Here is a 20,465-nt window from a genome sequence, read left to right on the forward strand (position 1 = left end):
AAGATGTTTATCTTGTATTTGATTATGTTTATCTGCAGTTAGTTACACGAATTCAGATATGGAGCTTTAATAAGTTGTACTTACGCACAATCTACTTGCAATCTTAAGTTTTAAGTAMTATGCATTAATAAACGGTACTTTACGCATAAAAATGGTTTTTAAGAGTTTTTGTCAAATGTTTTATAATATAGTATAGATTATGTGTTTTTAAGAAAGCAATAATGATTTTATTTTTGAATAAAATATAAATTTAAAGATATCATAAAAATTTGAAGAAAAAAATATCAATGTTAATATCAAATCAACTATTAAAAGTTTTCATTTTTTATGTAATTTCTTTAAAAAAAATATTATAATTTAATTTAAGTTTAATAATTAAATAATTTATTTTTGGTTTAATAATATAACATTTTATAAAGATAATAATTAAATATTCTGTTAGAACTCAATGATTATCCTAATTATATTTTAGATTTTTTATATTTAAAATGAAATGTTTATCCTGTATTTGACTATGTTATCTGCAGTTAGTTACACGAATTCAGATATGAAGCTTTAATAAGTTGTACTTACGTACAATCTACTTGTAATTTTGAGTTTTAAGTAATACGCATTAATAAACAGTAGTTTACGCATAAAAATGGTTTTTAAAAGTTTTTGTCAAATGTTTTATAATATAGTATAGATAAGGTATCGTTTATTGATGCATATTACTTAAAATTCAATATTACAAGTAGATAATGCATAAGTACAACTTATTAAAGCCTCATGGTTGAATTCGTGTAATTAACTGCAGATAAACATAATCAAATACTGGATAATCATTTCATTTTACATATAAAATATCTAAAATATAATTACGATAATCATTATGTTATAACAAAATACTTAATTATTATCTTTCTAAAAACTTACATTATTAAGTCAAAAATAAATTATTTCATTATTAAATCTAAATTAAATTTGAATAAAAATTTGAATTAAAGAAATTAAACAGCAAAACAAGAATAGTTAATTTGATACTAATATCTATTATTTGTTTTAAAAATCTAAGATATCTTCAAATTTAATTAAAGTATTTGATAAAAACTCTTAAAAACCATTTTTTGTACATAAAATATTGTTTATTGATGCATATTACTTAAAATTCAATATTATAAATTATTAATGCATAAGTACAACTTATTAAAGCTTCATGTTTGAATTCGTCTAACTAACTGCAGATAAACATACACTACCAAACAGTGTGTCATTTTCAGCGGCTATATCCATTAAAAATCCGCCGGAAATCTTGGCGCTGGTGATTAATTTCCTGGCGGATTTACCGACGGATTTTACCATTTCCCGGCGGATCCCGGCCGCCGGAAACTTTCCACCGGTTTATTTAAAAATTTGTGATTAAATTAAGAAAATATATATAAGGATTTTTTTAAAAAAAGATGAATAATTTACCGGCGGATACATCCGCAGGAAATCCACCATAAAATATATTAATATTAATTTTAGATTATTTTTACAATTAATATTTAAAATCTGTATTTAAAACCTATAAATCTGTAAAATATTAATAAAACTAAAAAGACGAAATACAACTAAATATCATACATTAAAGTAAACAACCATTATTCCAACCACACAAAAACTAAATTGGTCCAAAAATATAAAGGCAGAAGAAAATTGGAGGAATGATAGCAAATCTGGTGAAAGATAATCGTGGGATTTTATATTTTAAAGGCAGAATTTGGACACCTCGCTTTGGTAACAACCGAGAGTTAATATTGAATGAAATCCACAAGTGTCGGTATTTGATTCATCTAGGTACTAACAAAATGTATATAGATTTGAACCCATTTTATTGGTGGTCGGGTTTGAAGAAAGATATTGTGCGGTATGTGGAACGTTGTCTAACGTGTCTGCAATTGAAAGTAGAACATCAACGACCCTACAGAAATTTACAATTGTTAAAAATTTCAATGTGGAAGTGGGATCATATTAAGATGAATTTCAAAACAAAACTACCGAGAACACCGAAAAGATATGATGCTATCTGGGATATTGTAGACCGTTTGATAAAATTTGCACATTCTTACTGATTAAAGAGACATATTCATTGGAAAGACTTGCAAGAATTTATATCGATGAAACCGTAGCTCGACAAGTTGTCCCGTTATCAATTATATCATATAGGGACAATCGATTTACTTTGAGATTATGGGGAAGCTTTAAAAAAGAAATGCGATCTCAAATACGGTTGAGTACGACATATCACCCACAAACTGACGGGCAAAGAGAGCGAACAATACAGGCTCTTGAAGGTATGTTACGAGCCTATATTATTGATTTTGGAGGATCAATGAAAAACCATTTACCTTTGATTAAGTTCACTTATAATAAAAGTTGTCATTCCAGTATCCAGGCTGCACCTTATGAAGTTTTATACAACTGAAAGTGTCGAACGCTGTTGTGTTGAAATGAAGTGGGAGAGAAACAATTAGCAGGTCCAAAGATTGTTCAATTAATGGTAAAAAAGATAGAGTAGATCCGTGAAATAATAAAAACAGCTCAGGACCAACAGAAAAGTTATGCTGACAAACGCCTTAAACTGATTGAATTCTAAGTAGGGGATCGAGTGACATTGAAAGTTTCACCTTGGAAAGAATAATACGTTTTGGAAAGAGGCGTAAACTGAGTCAAAAGTATATTGGGCCATTTTTTATCAGTAATCGGGTTGGTGGAGTAGCATATTGATTAGAGCTACCGATTGAGCTTACCGCTATTCATAACACATTCCATGTTTCGAATTTGCGAAAGTGTTTGGCTGACCCGAATTTGGCTGTACCTTTAGCTGAAATTCAAGTTGATGAAAAGTTATGTTTTGTTGAAACCCTATAAGATATCACAGACCATAAAACGAAAGTTTTGAGAAATAAAGAGATTCATCTGGTGAAAGTTTAGTGGTGTTTCCATAAAGGGCAAGAGACTACTTGGGAGTTAGAATCTGAGATGAGAAAGAAACATCCTCATTTGTTTGACTGAATGAATTCTGGGATGGAATTCCTTTGAGGAGAGGTTATTGTTTATAACCGAGTTTGTTGATTAGAGTTTGGGGTTGTTTTTGAATTTGATTTGAAAGTTGAGGGGTGGGTTTTAAAAAGTTGGTTTAAAATATCCACACTTCCACCACCTCATCATAAAAGTATGTATATGTTTTATTTTTCTTTTATTTCTCTTGTTTTAGAAAAGACAAGAGAGAAAGAAAAAGTTGGTGTGTGTTTTGGCTCCTAAGTTCGAATGAACAGAAGAAGAGGAAGAAGAAAAGATTACATGTTTCTTATTTGATTTTCGTTGTCGATTTAAAGTCTTCATCTAATTGTTACACAAGGTGAGTTTTCATTTCAAAGCTTTATTTGAAATGTTTTTACAAGGAACCATGTGGGTTCGTATTTGGGGTGTTTTTTAACACGATTATATGCTATTTATTAGCATAAGTTGAGTTTTGATATGTTATTATCAACTGATTGGAATGAGTGTGGTAATAATCAGGAGATGTGTATATTTTGAAATAAGGGTGACATAATCAGGAGAGACATATACTGGGATAAGGATGACATAATCACGAGAGGCGTATATTGGGATAAGGGTTGTATACTCAACAGTTTGTTAAATGAGGTTTTGATCATATGTGTTACTACTATCTCATCCTTGTAATGTGATGAGTTTATGTTATCGTATATGTATGATGCGTAAGTTGAAGTGATCGCATCAATGTGATGCGACAAAGTATGTTATTGCACTAGTGTAGTGCAAGGAGTTGTGTTTATGGCATCAGTATGGTGAACTAAATATGTATGTGCATGTAACATCCCAAAATTTCAAATACTTCAATATATCATAATGAGTATCCCAAGATCAAACACTTACATTGCAGCGGAAATAAAAACTCTAATCTTACAATTTATATCATCATCTAAAATTACAAATTTGAGGAACATAACTTTACTCTATATAACAATGTCTTCATCTGCACATATCCTTCTTTGGAGCTAATCCTTATCTCTTTTTATCCCACTTTTCTTTCCACTCAAATAGCCGCCTGGGTGAAAAAGTTTTAAAAGAGTTTTGGGTGAACCTTAGGCCCAGTGAATCCACAGTTTTCATGCATGAACAACAACTTTTACAATAAACAATTTTCACGAAGCTTCATAAATTTAGCATGCCTTGATGATAATAATATTTTTCACAAAATAACTATATTATAGTGTGTGTCTACATCACAAAGCAACAACGTCATGGGAGATGTCTACTTCACACAGCATTACCTGGCGAACTCACACAGCATGTCCGCACTTACGGCTTAGACAAGCTACAAAATCATATTGTAGTACATCCTCATTGACACACAAACACTCAAAACACATTATAAAAATATTGAACTTTTCACGCATATATAGCATATCAAAAATCTCGAGAAACTTCAAACAACTTGTGCATAATAAGGCATGCAACCATTTTAAAAATAAATCACGTGTAACTTACCATACAGGTCATAACTCCAAACCGTTCCTCGAAGTTCCTCATGTTCTCCCAAAAAAAAACGCATCAAACTTGTTGCGCTTCACCAAATCATCCTCATCTTTCACCTCACTTATACGAGTTTCCTTCCCCAAGAATTTGTCATCTCTATGCTTGAAGACCTCCCCATATATATATACTTAGTCATCGGCGGTTTCACGGAGTATGAAACGATAAGCCAAGATTAATGGTCGTAGGTTTCATGACCATTGGGTTTCCTGTCATTTAATTACATTCAATTTTATGGTCTAAACCCTTCACTTTAATCGCTTTACACTATAAGTCCTTGAAATTTAACGACTACCAATTCATTTCCTTTTTATTTTTTTGGTTATTACAGTGCATACTAACTTTGTGGTCGCATGTCCCGCAAATGATGTCGAAGATTTTGAAAAAATTGATCTATTAGATTTTTGGAAACAAAAGCAACCTCAATTCTCGGTTTTGGCATGCATGGCACGTGATATACTAACAATCCAATCTAGTACCTAGCTTCAGAGTCAACTTTTTCTCTTAAAAGCATGATCATTTCAATACGTCGGACAAGACTAAGCCGGGAGTCCGTGGAGTGTTGCATCTATCTGAAATATTATTTGGATAGCGTTGATAGAATTTAACACACGACATCGTTAGGGTTGCATCCCTTTTATTTGGATACCGACGGCACTTGCTCACAATATGACGATGATGAGGAACTCGACATTGATGATCTTGGTGACCAAGAGGCTATTAGAAGAATTCAAGGGTTCGGAACTCTTCAAATCAATCTGACATGAAATACCGATAATGAACAAGTGTATTTTCAAGTAATTGAATATTTGAATTTTTGAATGTAATTTTAATTATAATAAAACATCTTTTTAAAGTGTATTTGAGTGACTCAATGACAATTGTATAATGTATTCAAAAAATCTATCATTAAAAAATAAATAAAAAAAAAATTGGGTAGGGACCAGGATGAGGGGCGGTTACCCATAACCAGTTATGGGTAAGTTTAATCAGACTTGAGATTTTTAACCGGGACCAGTTTTTGATCATCACTATCCCAGATCCATTAATTTTCATACCGAACCAAATTAAAGGAAATGGAAATGTTTATTCCTATTCTCATTATTCTGCATTTCTATTTCCATTTCATTCACTTTTTTTAAAATGAACCAAACTTCCTTCATTAAAAATACTTTGTTAAATGAAGTGAAACAACGTTAAACCACAAACTTTTATTAAAGTTAATTTTTTATTTACAAAATATGATGTTAAAATAAAAACAAAGCCTTGCTAAACAAGTTATTCCTTGCACACCTTGGATTAGTATATAGGGGTTCATTCAAGGAAAAACTGATTAGTATGTGGTAACCGTGAGATTCGATCTTAACCATAAATCAAAGATCAAATTAGGAAATTAATAATTTTGGTAATTTTAACTTAAAATATTAATTAAGGGCATTTTAGTCATTCTAGATTTCTCCTCTCTTCTCTCTCCTCTCTCCTCTCTCCTCTCTCCTCTCAACTCTCTCCGTCAAACACCTCATCTCTCCAACGAACATCATATCAACACATGGTACACGATGTGATACATTTCATAAAATAAAGAAAAAACACGGTGTGATACACTTGGTAAAGAAAAACATTACCTGATACATTGTGTTACACTTAGTAAAACAACAAAAATATATTGTGATATACTTCGTATAACGACAAAAATATACTGTGATACACACTATGATACCAGATCTGGTTGATGAATACAATTGTGATACCACTATGTTACCACTGCGATACTCAGTAACTTTTAACGGTAAGAAATTATATATTTATTTTCTCAATTGTAACTTCATAGAAAGAAACTTTCATAATTTGTTTGATTAATAAAGGAACAGTATCAATCTCTTTGATTGATAACCGTTTAAGAAAAGTATTCATAAAATTACTAATGCACTTTTTTTCTTAATTAAGGTAATACAATTAATATAATAAAATGATTTGCTCATATTGGACCTCACGGTTACCACAAACTAATTAGTTCTCATTTTATTAGGTCTATATATATATATATATATATATATATATATATATATATATAATGTGTAAAATTTTATATAATTTTTATTGAGATTATGTTTGTATTTCATTTAGCTAGGTTTCCAAAAGAGATTCACGATCTAAAATTGATAACAAATAATCTAATTAATAAAGAAAATTATTGAAATCGTTTTTGCAGCAACAATAAATTGATATGCCGAAGAATATGAATAATGTTAATAGACATTTGGTTGACGAATTTATTAAACCAAATACTCCGTCATTTGTTGTTGTACTTTAGTGTAAAGGAAAATGCTTAGTTATAGCATTTCACTACAACAACATTGGATTTTATAGAATGCCAAAATGTTTAAGTGTCATAATATGATATTTTATAAGACGAAACAAAAAAATGTCTTATCTAAAAAGTTACAATATATTTATATGATGATTTTGGATGTCATAACAAATTTTTATGACACTTATAATATAAAGTGTTGTGTTAGTTATTTTATACGATATTACTTGAAAAAAATGTCATATGAACACAAGTGTCCTATAAATAGATGAGTTTACAGAATACTTCTCAAAATATTTGTTATAAAATAACTAATACTACACTTTATTAAAAAATCATTCTAAAAGAATTATTGAAATACCAAAAAACGTCCTATAAACCTACTATAATATTTTTAGATAGGACGTTTTATGGTTTGGTCCTACAAACTTAATTTTTATGAAATATTTAATTCGTCAAATTTATTTAACTACTAACCCGTCAACCTAACCCAACCCGATTCAACCCGCGATGGTTGGTTGGTTTGGATTATACTTTTGAATCAGTTGGGTTGGTTTCGGCTATATTTTTTAATAGGTTGAGATTTTTCCAAACCGCCATAATTGGTAAACCGCCCAACCCACATCCCTACCCTGCATTTCGGAAGACATTTTGTTCTTTTCCAAGAGTGTTTGAATTTTGAAAGTGTATTTAAACTCATCTCAGATTAAAACTGATCTTAATCACGAGAGTTTTGCTCAAATATGTTGACCTAGAAAAACCGTCACTATCTCTGATTAGATTTTCAATTAAAACACGGTATGCTTTTCATAGTAATTCAAATGAAAAAACTTCAACGACATGCTTCACAAAGTATTTTGATTGAAAAAGCTTCAGTAATACGCTTCTGTAAACTATTTTCAATTATTAATACGATCGACTGATAAGCACGTTATACGAATGGAATTACAAGAACAGTTTTGTGCACAAAACACTAAACAATCATCATAAAACGTGGCGAATTGCGTTTCTTATTATCAAAAATTACTTATTATGAATTGTATACTTGAAAAATACTTTTCATACAAATATGACTTTACAAGTTTGCATTCGAATCAATCAAAATACTTAGAAACATCGAATTTTAGAAAGATGATGAGAGTTACAAATACTAAGGGATCATTTTTCAACTGTTTATGAGGTAAACACTTACCAGTAAAAGTCACCACCTTCACTTGCCCTATGGATAATATTCTCACCTAACAACATGGATTTTGATAAGATTCTTGGTCTTTGGTAATGCCTCTTACCAGATAAGGTTCTTGGTCTATCATACTCACAGGGACGTTCCAATCTTTTTGGAGGCCCTGGTACAACCAAAACTTTTGATTACATTGCATAAATGAAATAACATTGAATATATGTTAAGAACAAAAATAGGCTAAACCTAAAACAATTAATAATCTGAAACTAAACCTAAAACAATAAATAATCTGAAACTAAATCTAAACCATTAATGATTTGGACATAAAACCAAACAATTAACGGTTTGAGCCTAAATAATTTCGGCTATAGTTTTACACAGGTCGATAAAAAGACTCTGAACAAATGTATTTTTGGACCCCAAAATTTCGGGGGCCCTGTTCAAAATCTCACATTTAACATGCTAAAGGACGACTCTGCATACTCATCTACTTAGGTAATTGACCCGATAAACACATTAAGTATCTCTTACCAGATAAGGTTTTTGGTCTATTATACTCACCTACTTAGGTAATTGACCCGGTAAACACATTAAGTATCTGGTAAACAGATCGTCAAGTATGAAAAAATATGGATGAATAAAAATTATGTTTGTTTATCTCTTAATAGTTTCATTAAAAGACAACATATGAATCGTTAACAGGTGAATCATGTTTGGCAAAAAAATAAAACTGTCTCTTAATGGTTCTAAAACCCTTTGAATAATTTTGTATCATGCATCTCCCTTAACCATTCAGCGTCCTAATTCGATTGTAAACAATCACCGAACAATTATATTTTATTTTGTACTATATCATAAGAACCTCTTAATCATTTTGTATCAAACCATTCAACAACCGTCAAACAACACAAGACACAAATTTAATTTTATATTGGTTTATTATTTACTCAAAAAATGTACCTTTCTGTTGCTTCATCCTCCTTTTCTTGGACACCGGAAACCCAACTAATTTTGCTTCTCAATTTGATTTCATGACGATTGCTTCTTCTTCAATACCCAACCCTTTTCCCCCTTAAATTAGGGTTCTTCGTGTTGTTTTCTATTTTCATCCACTTCCTTAACAAATTTTGAATTTGAGTTTCTTCTCATTCTGCTTTTTCTTCAAAAACCCAAACTCGTTTTGCCTTCAAATTAGGGTTCTTCATATTCTTTTTGAAGAAGAAGCAGAAGATCAATATCCAGAAATTTGTCGATTTTTCCTGTTTGAGCTTCAGTTTAAGTCATAGCAATGGTGAAGAAATATCGGTTGAATTAGGTTGATTCCTTACTTTCAAGATGGTCAAAATTGGAAAGCATCAGTTCGCGGACGTCCGTTGGTGCCTACATGGACGTCCGTAGAAACCCTAGCCGTGGACAGACCCTCCCCCCTCTGGCCTCTGCTGCATTCATATTTCCCAAAAACACGTTGCGATTTCTCTCTATCCCATCACTCTTTTTTTCTTTAAAAGATCTCGACAACATCTCAAATTTCTCAAGGGATTGTGTTTCCAACATCAAATCCAGAGGTAAATTTCTTTCAATTCCTTTCCATTTTGTCGAATTTACACCATTATTTTGCACATTTCGCATACACAAACCCTAGGTTTCGATTTTTGTTCTTATATATTCAAAGTTCATGCATTTTCTTGAATTCAATTTGTTCAATTCTTGTTCATCTTACCGGATTTCAGTTCTTTTTCATGTAGGTAACACAAGTTATTGATTTCTTCGTTGTAGTAATTTAGGGTTTGTATGAAATTTTGGGGTTTTCATGAATCAGTAAAATAGTTCTGCAATGTTTATGAACAATTCATGTTTTACACGATTAATGCTATTGTAATCCAGTTCTTGATATGCGATTTCTTAAACAAAAGCTTAAGGTTTCTGCAAATTTTATGGATTTTTGAACACTGGAAACATGTTTAAAATCTTGATTCTGTTGCAGAAATGGCATCGAAACGAAAATCCCATGCCTCGAAATGCCAACGCATCCCCGGCAGAATAGAACTAAGAAATCAAAAGAGAGATTTGTTGGCGAATCGTGGTTTTGTTCATGGTCGGGTAGTCGATTTGATGAGCTTAAAAGACTTTTACGTTCAAGAGGCTTTCGAACAAATAGGATGGGAAACGTTCCTGAACCTTTCCGGGAGCGTCAAACCTACTCACATTCGCGAATTTTATGCCGGATATATATATAACGAGCCAAAGGGTGCCATAGAACTGCAAATGTATGACAGATTCTATACTTGGACCCTTGATCAATTTTGCACCTTTCTTCAACTTCCTAGATCCAAAAACCAACTTTACACGTCAGTGACGAACCTAGACTCGATATCTACATTCGTTTCCCGCCCTGATCTCATCCGAGCCATTTGTGAGGATAACATTAACCCTGAGACCACAATGCAAATCAGTGATCAATCTTTGCTCGAGAACGTGAAAGTTTGGAATAAGATCATTCTCGCGAATATCTTTCCTAGAGGAGGAAATACTGACCGCTTAGCCGCACTTCAAGCGTATCTCCTATATTGTCTTGCACAAGCTATTGAAGTCGACGTAGGATATATTGTAGCGAAAAGAATGGATGGAATCGTGTTAACTAACCGTAAACTACCTTATGGTCTCCTACTGAATCGCCTCTTTGACCATCTTGACCTCCCGCCATGTCCTACTGAGGTTCCCGGTGCCGGCATTAACGGGACCACGATCCGACGGATGGATATTGCAAAGAAAACAAACGGAAAAGGGAAAGAAAACGTTAGCGAGAGTTCTGAACCCCGACTTCATATGAACATGGATGTAAACGATGAACTAGCTATAGTTCCTCGTGAGGAGGATTCAGACGTGCCACCATCACAGTTTGGTCGATCTCAGGATTGGCGTAACGAGTTCCAACCATGTCTCGCTAGGCTCGAGCTTGAGGTGAGAGATTTACGGCAAGATGTCAAGAAATTACGGCAAGAAGTTTGCGATCAATCCGACTTAATGCGTCGGATATGGGATCGGCTTCAACAATTTCCTTCCCCCCAAACTAATTTGTAGTTCTATTGCAACTGTAGGAGCTTGAATGAATTTGAACAACAATGTGGTAGTTATCCAGTTAGAGATGGCCAAAATGGGTGGGGCCCGGCCCGACCCGACCCGAGAATGATTGTTGAATGTTAACATGTGATAGTTGGTAACATTGTAGTTTGTGTATATCTTACCTTTTCTGTAATGTTTAAGATCGGTTAATGATACAAATCGGTTAATGTATATAAATTAAAATTAATATATATATATATATCGATCCGGACCGGTGATCACCGTCCCCGTCCCCGTTAAAATCCCCGAATTTGTCCCTGTCCCGTCCTCGATAAGATGTCCTCGAACCTGGCCCGAAAGTTTCGATTTTCGGTTTTTACCATCGGTTTCGGGTTTTTTTGCCATCCCAACTGATTCTTGTACATCTCGTGTTTAATATTCATTGAATGGATTTCTTTTAAGAAATTGATGGAATAACATTCTTCAATAGAATTTAATATAAAAAAGAATTAGTGACCAAATGGATTCCATAGCACGTGTAAAGGTATTTGGATTTGTCCTTAAGGAATGATATAATCAATTAATTAGACAATTTAATATCTCATTTAATAATTAGATTTTTTTAATCATGATCTGTTAAGAAACTAACTGATAAATTAATTGTTATTTATAAGATAGCTGATAAAATCTATATTATATTATAAAGCATTTGACAAGAACTCTTAAAAATTATTTTTTATATTTGAAATACTGTTTGTCGATGCATATTACTTAAATTTCAAGATTACAAGTAAATAATGGAAAAGTACAACTTATTAAAGCTCCATGTTTGAATTTGTGTAACTAACTGCGAAAAAGCATAATCAAATACTTATAAAAAATATTTCATTTTAAATATAAAAAATCTAAAATATAATTAGGATAATCAATGTGTCCTAACAGAATATTTAGTTATTATATTTAATAAAAAAAAACTATATTATTAAATCAAAAATAAATTACTTCTTTATTAAACCTAAGTTCAATTATAATAAAAAAAAATTAAATTAAAGAAATTACACAACAAAACAAGAACTTTTTAAGTATTTAATCTGATACCAAAATCGATATATATTTTTTTAAAATTTTAAAATATCTTCAAACTTATACTTTATTCAAAAAATAAAAACATTATCGTTTTCTTCAAAACCACATGAAACCGTATTATAACATCAACATATTACAGAATAAAACGAAACATTAAAATCAAGATATATCTCGCTACATTGCACGAGTGCCCTTCTAATAATTATATAATGTAAAAGTCAACTGATAAGTTTGATGATACTGTAAAATATAAATACTGAATTGTAATATTTGGGCCAAATTGGAAAAAAGTGAAAGAAAAACACCACTAACTTATCAAAAAGACTATTCAAAATAACTTTTCAAAAGCAACTAAAAGGAGATTTTCTAACAAGTTTAAGCTTATGGTTACAAAATACAACCTTTATCTTGTTTCCTTAAATTAAATTATAATTGATTACATTTTTCGTCCTTCATGTTTTTAGCTTTCTTAGATTTCATCCCTCGACTTCATTTATTACAAATCACTTCCTCACGTTTGCAATTTTCTATTGGATTTCGTCCCACCTTATCCAAATCACCATTGAAACCTCATTTATCATAACCATATAAAATTAACATCGAAAAAACTTATTATAGTATTATTCTTTCAATGTTCGGTTTAACGCCTAGTGAGTTCAAGCAGTTTTCATCATAATCGTAATACCGAAAGACCGATGATTTAGATCATAATTTTTCAATTGAAATGTATTTCAACATCTTTTCGGAAAAACCACCATTTTCTTGATGAAGACTCGTTAATCAGAATACCCAACGCAATCAAAGCTCAATACTCACACGCCTAAGAATAAAGTTATAAAACATTAAAACGGGAAACACGACTTTAATCAAGTCTTAAAAACAATTAATCCACGTTTACTCTAAACATCTGAAAATGACGGGGAAGACCCGATTTACCATTCTTTGTGACGGAACACATAAGTAAGCCACAAGCTAATGTTATTAGCTACATCTCTTTAGGTATAAAACCAATGACATAAACTCATGACAGTCATTTAGTCAATTGTGATCGAAAGCTCATTGACTCGGAAATTACATAATAATCACAATGCTTATTTCCAAGCTACAGTGAGAAATGAATTGGAAATTACATAATAATCACAATGCCTATTTCCAATAAAAACAAAAGGAAACTCACGTTAAACTCATTCACTTGGAAATTACATAATAGTCACAATGTCTATTTCTAAGTTACGACTTGAGAATCTCATCCCTTACGTACTCCCTAAATCCGACTTCTATGCCTATGAATCCATTGTATTCTAGCCATAAAACTACACAACTCCAACTGAATGACTAACACACTCAAAAGCATGTGATATATTATATAATTATGCCATAATTGCATATAATTCCAAAGATAAAATAAATCTGAAATCTCACTTACCAAATATTCTGGGTGTTACATTGTTACACTGGGAGTTCCCGATGATCGGGTTGGAGGATAAAGTAGTGTTAGAAGTCATGGTAATAGAGGAAGATGGGTTAGAGTTCATACTCACAAAAAGAAGAAGAGGGTGTTAGAGAGACACCGCAACAGAAGAGAGGGATCAACAGTAACATAATCAGGATAGCGAAATAAGGAGGTATTGGGGAATGGTGTTACAGGTGCCACAATAGCGACACAAGGAGGAGATCAAACATCAACGAAAACAAGTGGTTGTGGCTAGGGTCACCGCTTAGGGCATGTGCAATGGCGGTTGCCTCAGGAAACAAATGAGTTGAGACTTGGGATGATGACGGTGGTAGAAGTGAGAAGGTACCTCAAGTCATACGACAATGGTGAAAGTGATGGGAGAGAAAGAAAGGGTGATATGCTACATAATATAATATAATACATTTTCAAACTAAGAATAAGTAAAAAGACCAAAACACCCTCGTTTAAGATTTAGCGATCGGAAGTTAACAACTGTTAGTAGAAGGATGAGACCTAAATGAAATTTCAAGCATCATGGAGTAATTTGTAATAAATGAGGTTGAGAGACAAAACCCGAAAAAACTAACAAACTTCAAGGACAAAAAAGGTAATTAATTAAAACATAATAAGTAAATTACATAAATAGTTCATAAGGTTTATGAAAAGTTCGGTTTTCGTCCTTGAATTTTGAAAATTACAAGGAAGGTCATCGGGGTTTATATCTCATTACCTCGTCCCTAACCGTTTGTACATTATACATGAGGGACATTTCCATCATTTTATCAATATTTTTATGAAAAAAAAAATTAGTGTAGAAGTTATGAGGGACATCCCTGCGTGCCTACACCCCCGACCCGACTGCAAGTCCCTCTCTATTCTCCACCCACCATAAGGCATGTGTGTGTGTGAATGTATACGATTTATTTGTGTGTATATGTGTTTTTGTGTATGATATATATCTTCTATGCGTAAATCAAACACAACCGCATAGATGTGTATTCACGGGTATATGATTTGGAGAGAAGATAGTCGTCGGTGAAGTTAACTGCCAAAACACAACCATATAGGAGCATGTTTTTGTGTGGATTTGCAGAGAAGACAGTCGTTGGTGAAGTCAGTTACCAAAGCACAACCATATAGGTGCATGTTTATGTGCGGATTTGGAGAGAAGTTAGTCGTCGAAGAATAAGACTAGTCATTAGAGAAGAGAAGAAGATGGATGTGATCAACGCTTGAGGGGGGAGTCACGTGGGGGAAAGGGTTAATTTAGGTTTTGTTTTTGTGTCTATAAACGTTGTATCGGCTTATAGTCAACCTTTAAATAACTGTGTTATATAAAAAGAATATGTTATAAAAATCATGAAAATGACCAAAATATCCCTCCAATAAGAACTTTTTACGATAATTTCTAACAACTAGTCAATTATCAATCAGGTATAATTTTATTAGAAAATACAAACTTTGTAATGACAAAAATGAGAGTATTTGCAAAACCCAAGAGATGATTTCTGTAATTTACACAAAAATGAAAATAAAACTTCTTTTGTAAGAGTGTTTGGGATTGCTTATAAAAATAACTTATTGACTTATTCCGGTGTGACACCGGTAATAAGCACTTACGAGTGTTTTGATAAACAACTTATATCGGTGCCAAATTGGTAATAAAGAGTTTTTGAAGAAATCAACTCTTCTGACTTATAATAAATTAATAAATGCTCTTATAAAAAAGCATAAGTTGTTTTAAATAAACAATCTCAAACACCCCTAATTATTTAAAATTAATAATCTTGACTTTAAATGTGAAATTATTTTTTCATAATCATCTCATAAAGTTATCATCTTTACCATTAATATTTTATGGTACGTTCCGCATCTTCCCAAAGAAAGGTCTCCCTTTGTGCGAAGTGAAAGAACAATGGCGGTGTTGATGACTCATCATGTCCACCATCTGTCAGATTCCTCCAACTTTTTCCATCAAGCCACCATCACCCACCTTCATAAAACCCTGATTTCGAATCTTTCTCAAAAGTTGATCGATTCCCAGATATTCATCTACTTTTCTGCTGCCAGCCTCGTCCTCTTTTTCTTCCATAACCCAAATCATTTTGCTAATCTGAGTGATTTCTTTCTGTTTTTCTTGAACACCCCAACTCGTTTTGCATATGCATTAGGGTTCTTTGTGTTCTTCTCTGTTAATAATTGGTGATTGGAGAAGAAATAGAACATAATCCACATTTGTGTCGGTTTTGCCCATTTGGGATCCGGGTTCAAGCCATAACAATGGTGATGAAATCGGTTGGTTTCACTGATTAGGTTACCGTTTCCTCTTTTTGAGTTAGGATTCATCTCTGTTTTTGCTCTTCATTTCACACTGAAAATGGGGGTTTCGAATTCAAAAGCAGAGACCTGTGAAGCTTTGCGATTATGCAAAGAAAGGAAAAAATTCATCAAACAAGCCATTGATTCAAGGTACAATTTAGCAGCAGCACATGTTGTTTATGTTCAATCCCTTCGAAACATAGGAATCGCCCTACGTAAATTCGCAGAGGCTGAATTTCCCTTAGAATCGTCTTCAAAAACCCCATTACCATCTCCACCGCAAATCGGCTGCAATGGCGCCACCGGTGGTGACGGCGGTGGCCAATCGGGTTGCCCATCGCCAAATGTGAGGTTAAGTTACATGAAATCCGGTGGGGATGCTGTCGTCACTGTTAACCTTAATCCATCCAAGATTAGTAATAATAATAAAGTTTACGTAGATGATGTTGAATCTTTGTCATTCACAATGTCACCACCGCCACCACCGCCACCGCCGTCTTGGGACTACTTCCATCCCAGAGATGGAAGCTTTAGGTTTATGGGCCATGATGGATTTCAAGTTAACTTCAATGATACAAATGAGAACGAACAGTTCACTGAAACAGACGCCGATTTGGGAGGATTCGTAACACCTCCTGAATCGGTGAAAAAGGATCGAATTCGAAACGATCAAGACGGGCATCGGGATGGTGATTTGGTTGCCACCGGTTCGGCAACGATCGGTAGTGAATTGAATGGAACCAATTTGATTAGCAAAAACGCTGGAATGGAAGAATCTGAGTTGAAGAACGGTTGTTTAACGGAGGAAGAAACAGAGGATCCTTCGGAGTTTATCGCTCATAGAGCTAAAGATTTTCTTTCGAGCATTAAAGAGATCGAGAATTACTTTTTTAGAGCATCGAAATCGGGCAATGAAGTGTCGAAAATGCTCGAGGCAAATAAAATCCAAATAAGCTATGCCGAAGCGAGAGGTATATCGTCAATTATTCGTTCTAATTCTTTGATATCGTAGATGGTATAATTCAACGAATGCTTAATCAGGTAGCTCGATGGCATCATCTTTGTCGCTACTAACTTGTTTTAGACGAGAAACCGCGCTCTTTTTGCAAGGTAAGTTTCGTTGCATTCGATATAACTTGTTTAACATTTGCAGTTTACGTTTATTGTTCGTTCTCATAAGCCATATTATGCCATGAATATATATATACACACACACACACATACACAGGGACTTGGATCATGTGAGACCATGCTGTTTTCGTGAGATCCATGAGACCATATAAATAACTAAAAACCTTCAGAGCAAAACACTAGAAGGTAAACCTTCACAATGTTTTTGTTGTGAAGGTTTGATGTACTTTTGTACCTTCACAATGTTTTATTGTGAAGTTTCAGTGTAAACTGGTATTCTCATGAAAACAAACTGGTCTCACGTGAACCCAACTCTATATATAGATCTGAGAAATGATAGACCTTATGGTTGATTGAACAACTTTAGTCAAAACCGTACCATGCAAAAATCGAACTTTTAGTTACCGAGGGAGCAAGATCCGTATAGCATTTCCAATTTCTCCGGGGTATTTATAAACCAAAGGTTGATATGTGCTTTTTCCATACGTAGAACCTCCGCATAGTCCGAAAGTCATTACATGGAAACGGTCAACATCTTCACATTCATCTTCATCGAACCCTCCGGGCACACCAGCAAACGATGATAACGAGAATAATTTCGTGGAAGAATTTTGCATGATTGCCGGAAGGCATTCTTCAACTCTCGATAGATTGTATGCTTGGGAAAGGAAGCTCTATGACGAAGTGAAGGTACCCCCCCCCCCCCAAAAAAAACACGTGTCCCGAAAACTCATGTGTCCTTCCGGCCCACCAATCACATGAAAACACATTATTGAAGTAGTTGTGTTTCTTTGCGTGATTGGTGGGGACTGGTGGAGGACATGGGATTTGGGGACAGGAGAATCTTTGTCCCTAAATCCCATGTATCCTCTTGTCCCACCAATCACACGAAGACACATCATTATATTATTTAATTCATCTTTGTATTCTCTCTTCAATAATATGTCTTCACGTGATTGGTCGTCAGGGAGGAAAAATAATTTGCTTCTATTTTATCGACGACTTGAATTACAGAATCGGCTTTTGGGGTCGAACGGCATTTCGATTAGCTTCGAAATTGATAAGAATTCCTTTGTTTTCGAGTTTTTCAGGCGAGCGAGTCTATTAGGAAGGAGTATGACCAAACGTGTGACCAACTTAGACACCAATTCGCAAAGGATCTTAAACCTCACGTGATGGATAAAACTCGAGCCGTGGCAAAAGATTTGCATTCACGTATGAGGGTTGCTTTGCATACGGTCGATACCATATCGAAACGGATCGAGAAAATGAGGGACGATGAGTTACAACCGCAACTCGTAGAACTCATTCAAGGGTAAGTTTGCATTTTCAACATTGCAAATATATTTACGACGTCTATACACTTTCCTTCATTTGACTACCGAAACGTGAATATGTAAAATTCCGCTTATAACGTGTGATTGAACGTGATGCAGATTAATCAGGATGTGGAAGTCGATGCTCGAGTGCCACCATGCTCAATATATAATCAGCTCATTAGCGTACTGTTCCAAGATTTCAAAAACCGGAACTCATCATGACGAATCCAAAAACCAGATTACTGTCGATCTGCAGCACGAGATCGAATGTTTCGGATCAAGTTTTGCGGATTTGGTAAATTCGCATTCTTCATACATTGAATCAATCAACGGTTGGCTGCATAACTGCATCATTCAACCAAAGGAACGTGTGAAAAACCGGCGAGCGTTTTCTCCCCGACGAGCAGTGGCCCCGCCCATTTTCGTGATCTGTCGTGATTGGTCAACCGGGTTCCGGAATCTTCCGTCTCAAAAACTCAGTGATGCCATTAAGGACTTGTTAGCTCACATTCGCCGGCTTTCGTTGGAAGAATTGGAGCACAAACGGATTTCGTCTATTGAGAACAGAGAGGAGACGAAGAATGGTGATGTTAGAACTTCGAGTTTGAGCACGATTCATTCGGGTTTGACCAAGGTTCTTGATCGTTTGACCAATTTCTCGGAAGCTTCATTGAAGATGTATGAAGATATGAAGCAAAACACCGAGACTTTCGGAAATGTGTATTCGAGTTATCGAGCACCGCCGAGAGCTTATAGCATATGAATATGTGTCGGTTTTTATTGTTGTTTTACTTACGATATGAACTAACGTTTCGAGATAAATGAGCTCGAGCTCAGATAGCTCGTTAATTTGCTCGAATCGTTAATGTTGTTCGTTCTGCTATTTAATTGAATACAAATCTATCCTTCATTTTCTTTTTAGTCTAACATTTTCATTTAACTTATCAGGTAAGAATTTAGACCATTAAAACGGCATCGTATGCAACGTTTTTATCCATAAGCGTTTACCAGATAAAAGTCGTCACTCTCACTTATCGATAAAACTCTCGGGCCTTGTTATCGCTCTAACTGGACAAAATTTTCAATTCTTGTCATCTTCATTCGATAAGGCAAAGTGACCTGATAAACACTTACTGGTTAAGCGTTTAGTAATCAGTACCTAGTGCAGTTCATGAAGTCTTTCAAACAAGCTTTATTTTCTTTCGATTGTTATTTTAGGAACATATTTTCGAACGAACATGTTTTAAATATTTATAGTTTGAACAGATCTCACTACTATAAAATTGACTTTATAGGATGTCTAGATTGTCTAAGCGTTTTATTAGAATACTTTATAGAATTTTTGCTTATAGAACCAAACTATAAAACGTTCTATCTAAAAGCATTACGATAGGTTTATATGATGTTTTTAAGAAATGTCCTAAAAACCCATATTTTTATAGAACACTTGTGTTTATGCAACACCTTTTCAAGTGGTGTCGTATATAAAAGTTCATACGACGCTGTAATTCAAAAGCGTCCTAAAAACTTGTTAAAACTCCTAAAAGGAATTCTAAAAACCTATTGTAACACTTTTAGATATGGTGTTTTTTGGTTTGATCGTACAAATTTAAGTCTTATAAAAATATTCATGATATTAGATCTGATCTTTAAATTACAAAGACAATAATTGTCCATGTTAACAACTTAAAAGAATTCGTTACGTTGGGCGAAAAACGAACTTTCCAACGGCAAGGGCCGATCTCGTATTATATATTTTCAAAAATACCAAAAATACACTATCCAAAGTTGTAACGTAGTAAAACTCTAAAACTAGATGTTAAATATGAACATGTTAAATATCGCTAATCAAAGTGGAACCCGTTGATCAATAGCATAATGTTGAAGTTGCATTTTCAAAATTGTTTTTATTTGTTTTTTTGTTTTTTTTTCCGAAGAGTAAAATTCAATTTTGGTCCTTGAGTTTAGCGAATCTTTGAAAGTGGGACATGAACTTCAATAAGTTCGCATTTTCAT

General features: G+C 33.6%; 1 protein-coding gene across 1 annotated transcript; it reads left to right on the plus strand.

Annotated features, from left to right (window-relative positions):
* The first annotated feature begins 15,656 nt into the window (after nt 1-15,656).
* LOC112515816 (nitrate regulatory gene2 protein) lies at nt 15,657-19,331 on the plus strand. The gene is made up of 5 exons (XM_025122752.1): nt 15,657-16,970; nt 17,041-17,109; nt 17,621-17,820; nt 18,222-18,445; nt 18,567-19,331. Exons 1-5 carry the CDS (start codon nt 16,058-16,060, stop codon nt 19,210-19,212), a joined length of 2,052 nt encoding a protein of 683 aa, XP_024978520.1. The 5' UTR covers nt 15,657-16,057; the 3' UTR covers nt 19,213-19,331.
* The last annotated feature ends 1,134 nt before the right edge of the window (nt 19,332-20,465 follow it).

This window comes from Cynara cardunculus, assembly GCF_001531365.2.
Source record: "Cynara cardunculus var. scolymus isolate 2C chromosome LG 7, CcrdV1, whole genome shotgun sequence".
Taxonomy (NCBI): Eukaryota; Viridiplantae; Streptophyta; class Magnoliopsida; order Asterales; family Asteraceae; genus Cynara; species Cynara cardunculus.

What these genes read in the sequence shown, in the direction of transcription:
- LOC112515816 (XM_025122752.1), top strand. Translation starts at nt 16,058, where the DNA reads ATGGGGGTTTCGAATTCAAAAGCAGAGACCTGTGAAGCTTTGCGATTA. An exon ending in AACCGCGCTCTTTTTGCAAG is followed by an intron (nt 17,110 to 17,620) that starts GTAAGTTTCGTT and finishes TTCCATACGTAG; the next exon opens with AACCTCCGCATAGTCCGAAA. An exon ending in CTCGTAGAACTCATTCAAGG is followed by an intron (nt 18,446 to 18,566) that starts GTAAGTTTGCAT and finishes AACGTGATGCAG; the next exon opens with ATTAATCAGGATGTGGAAGT.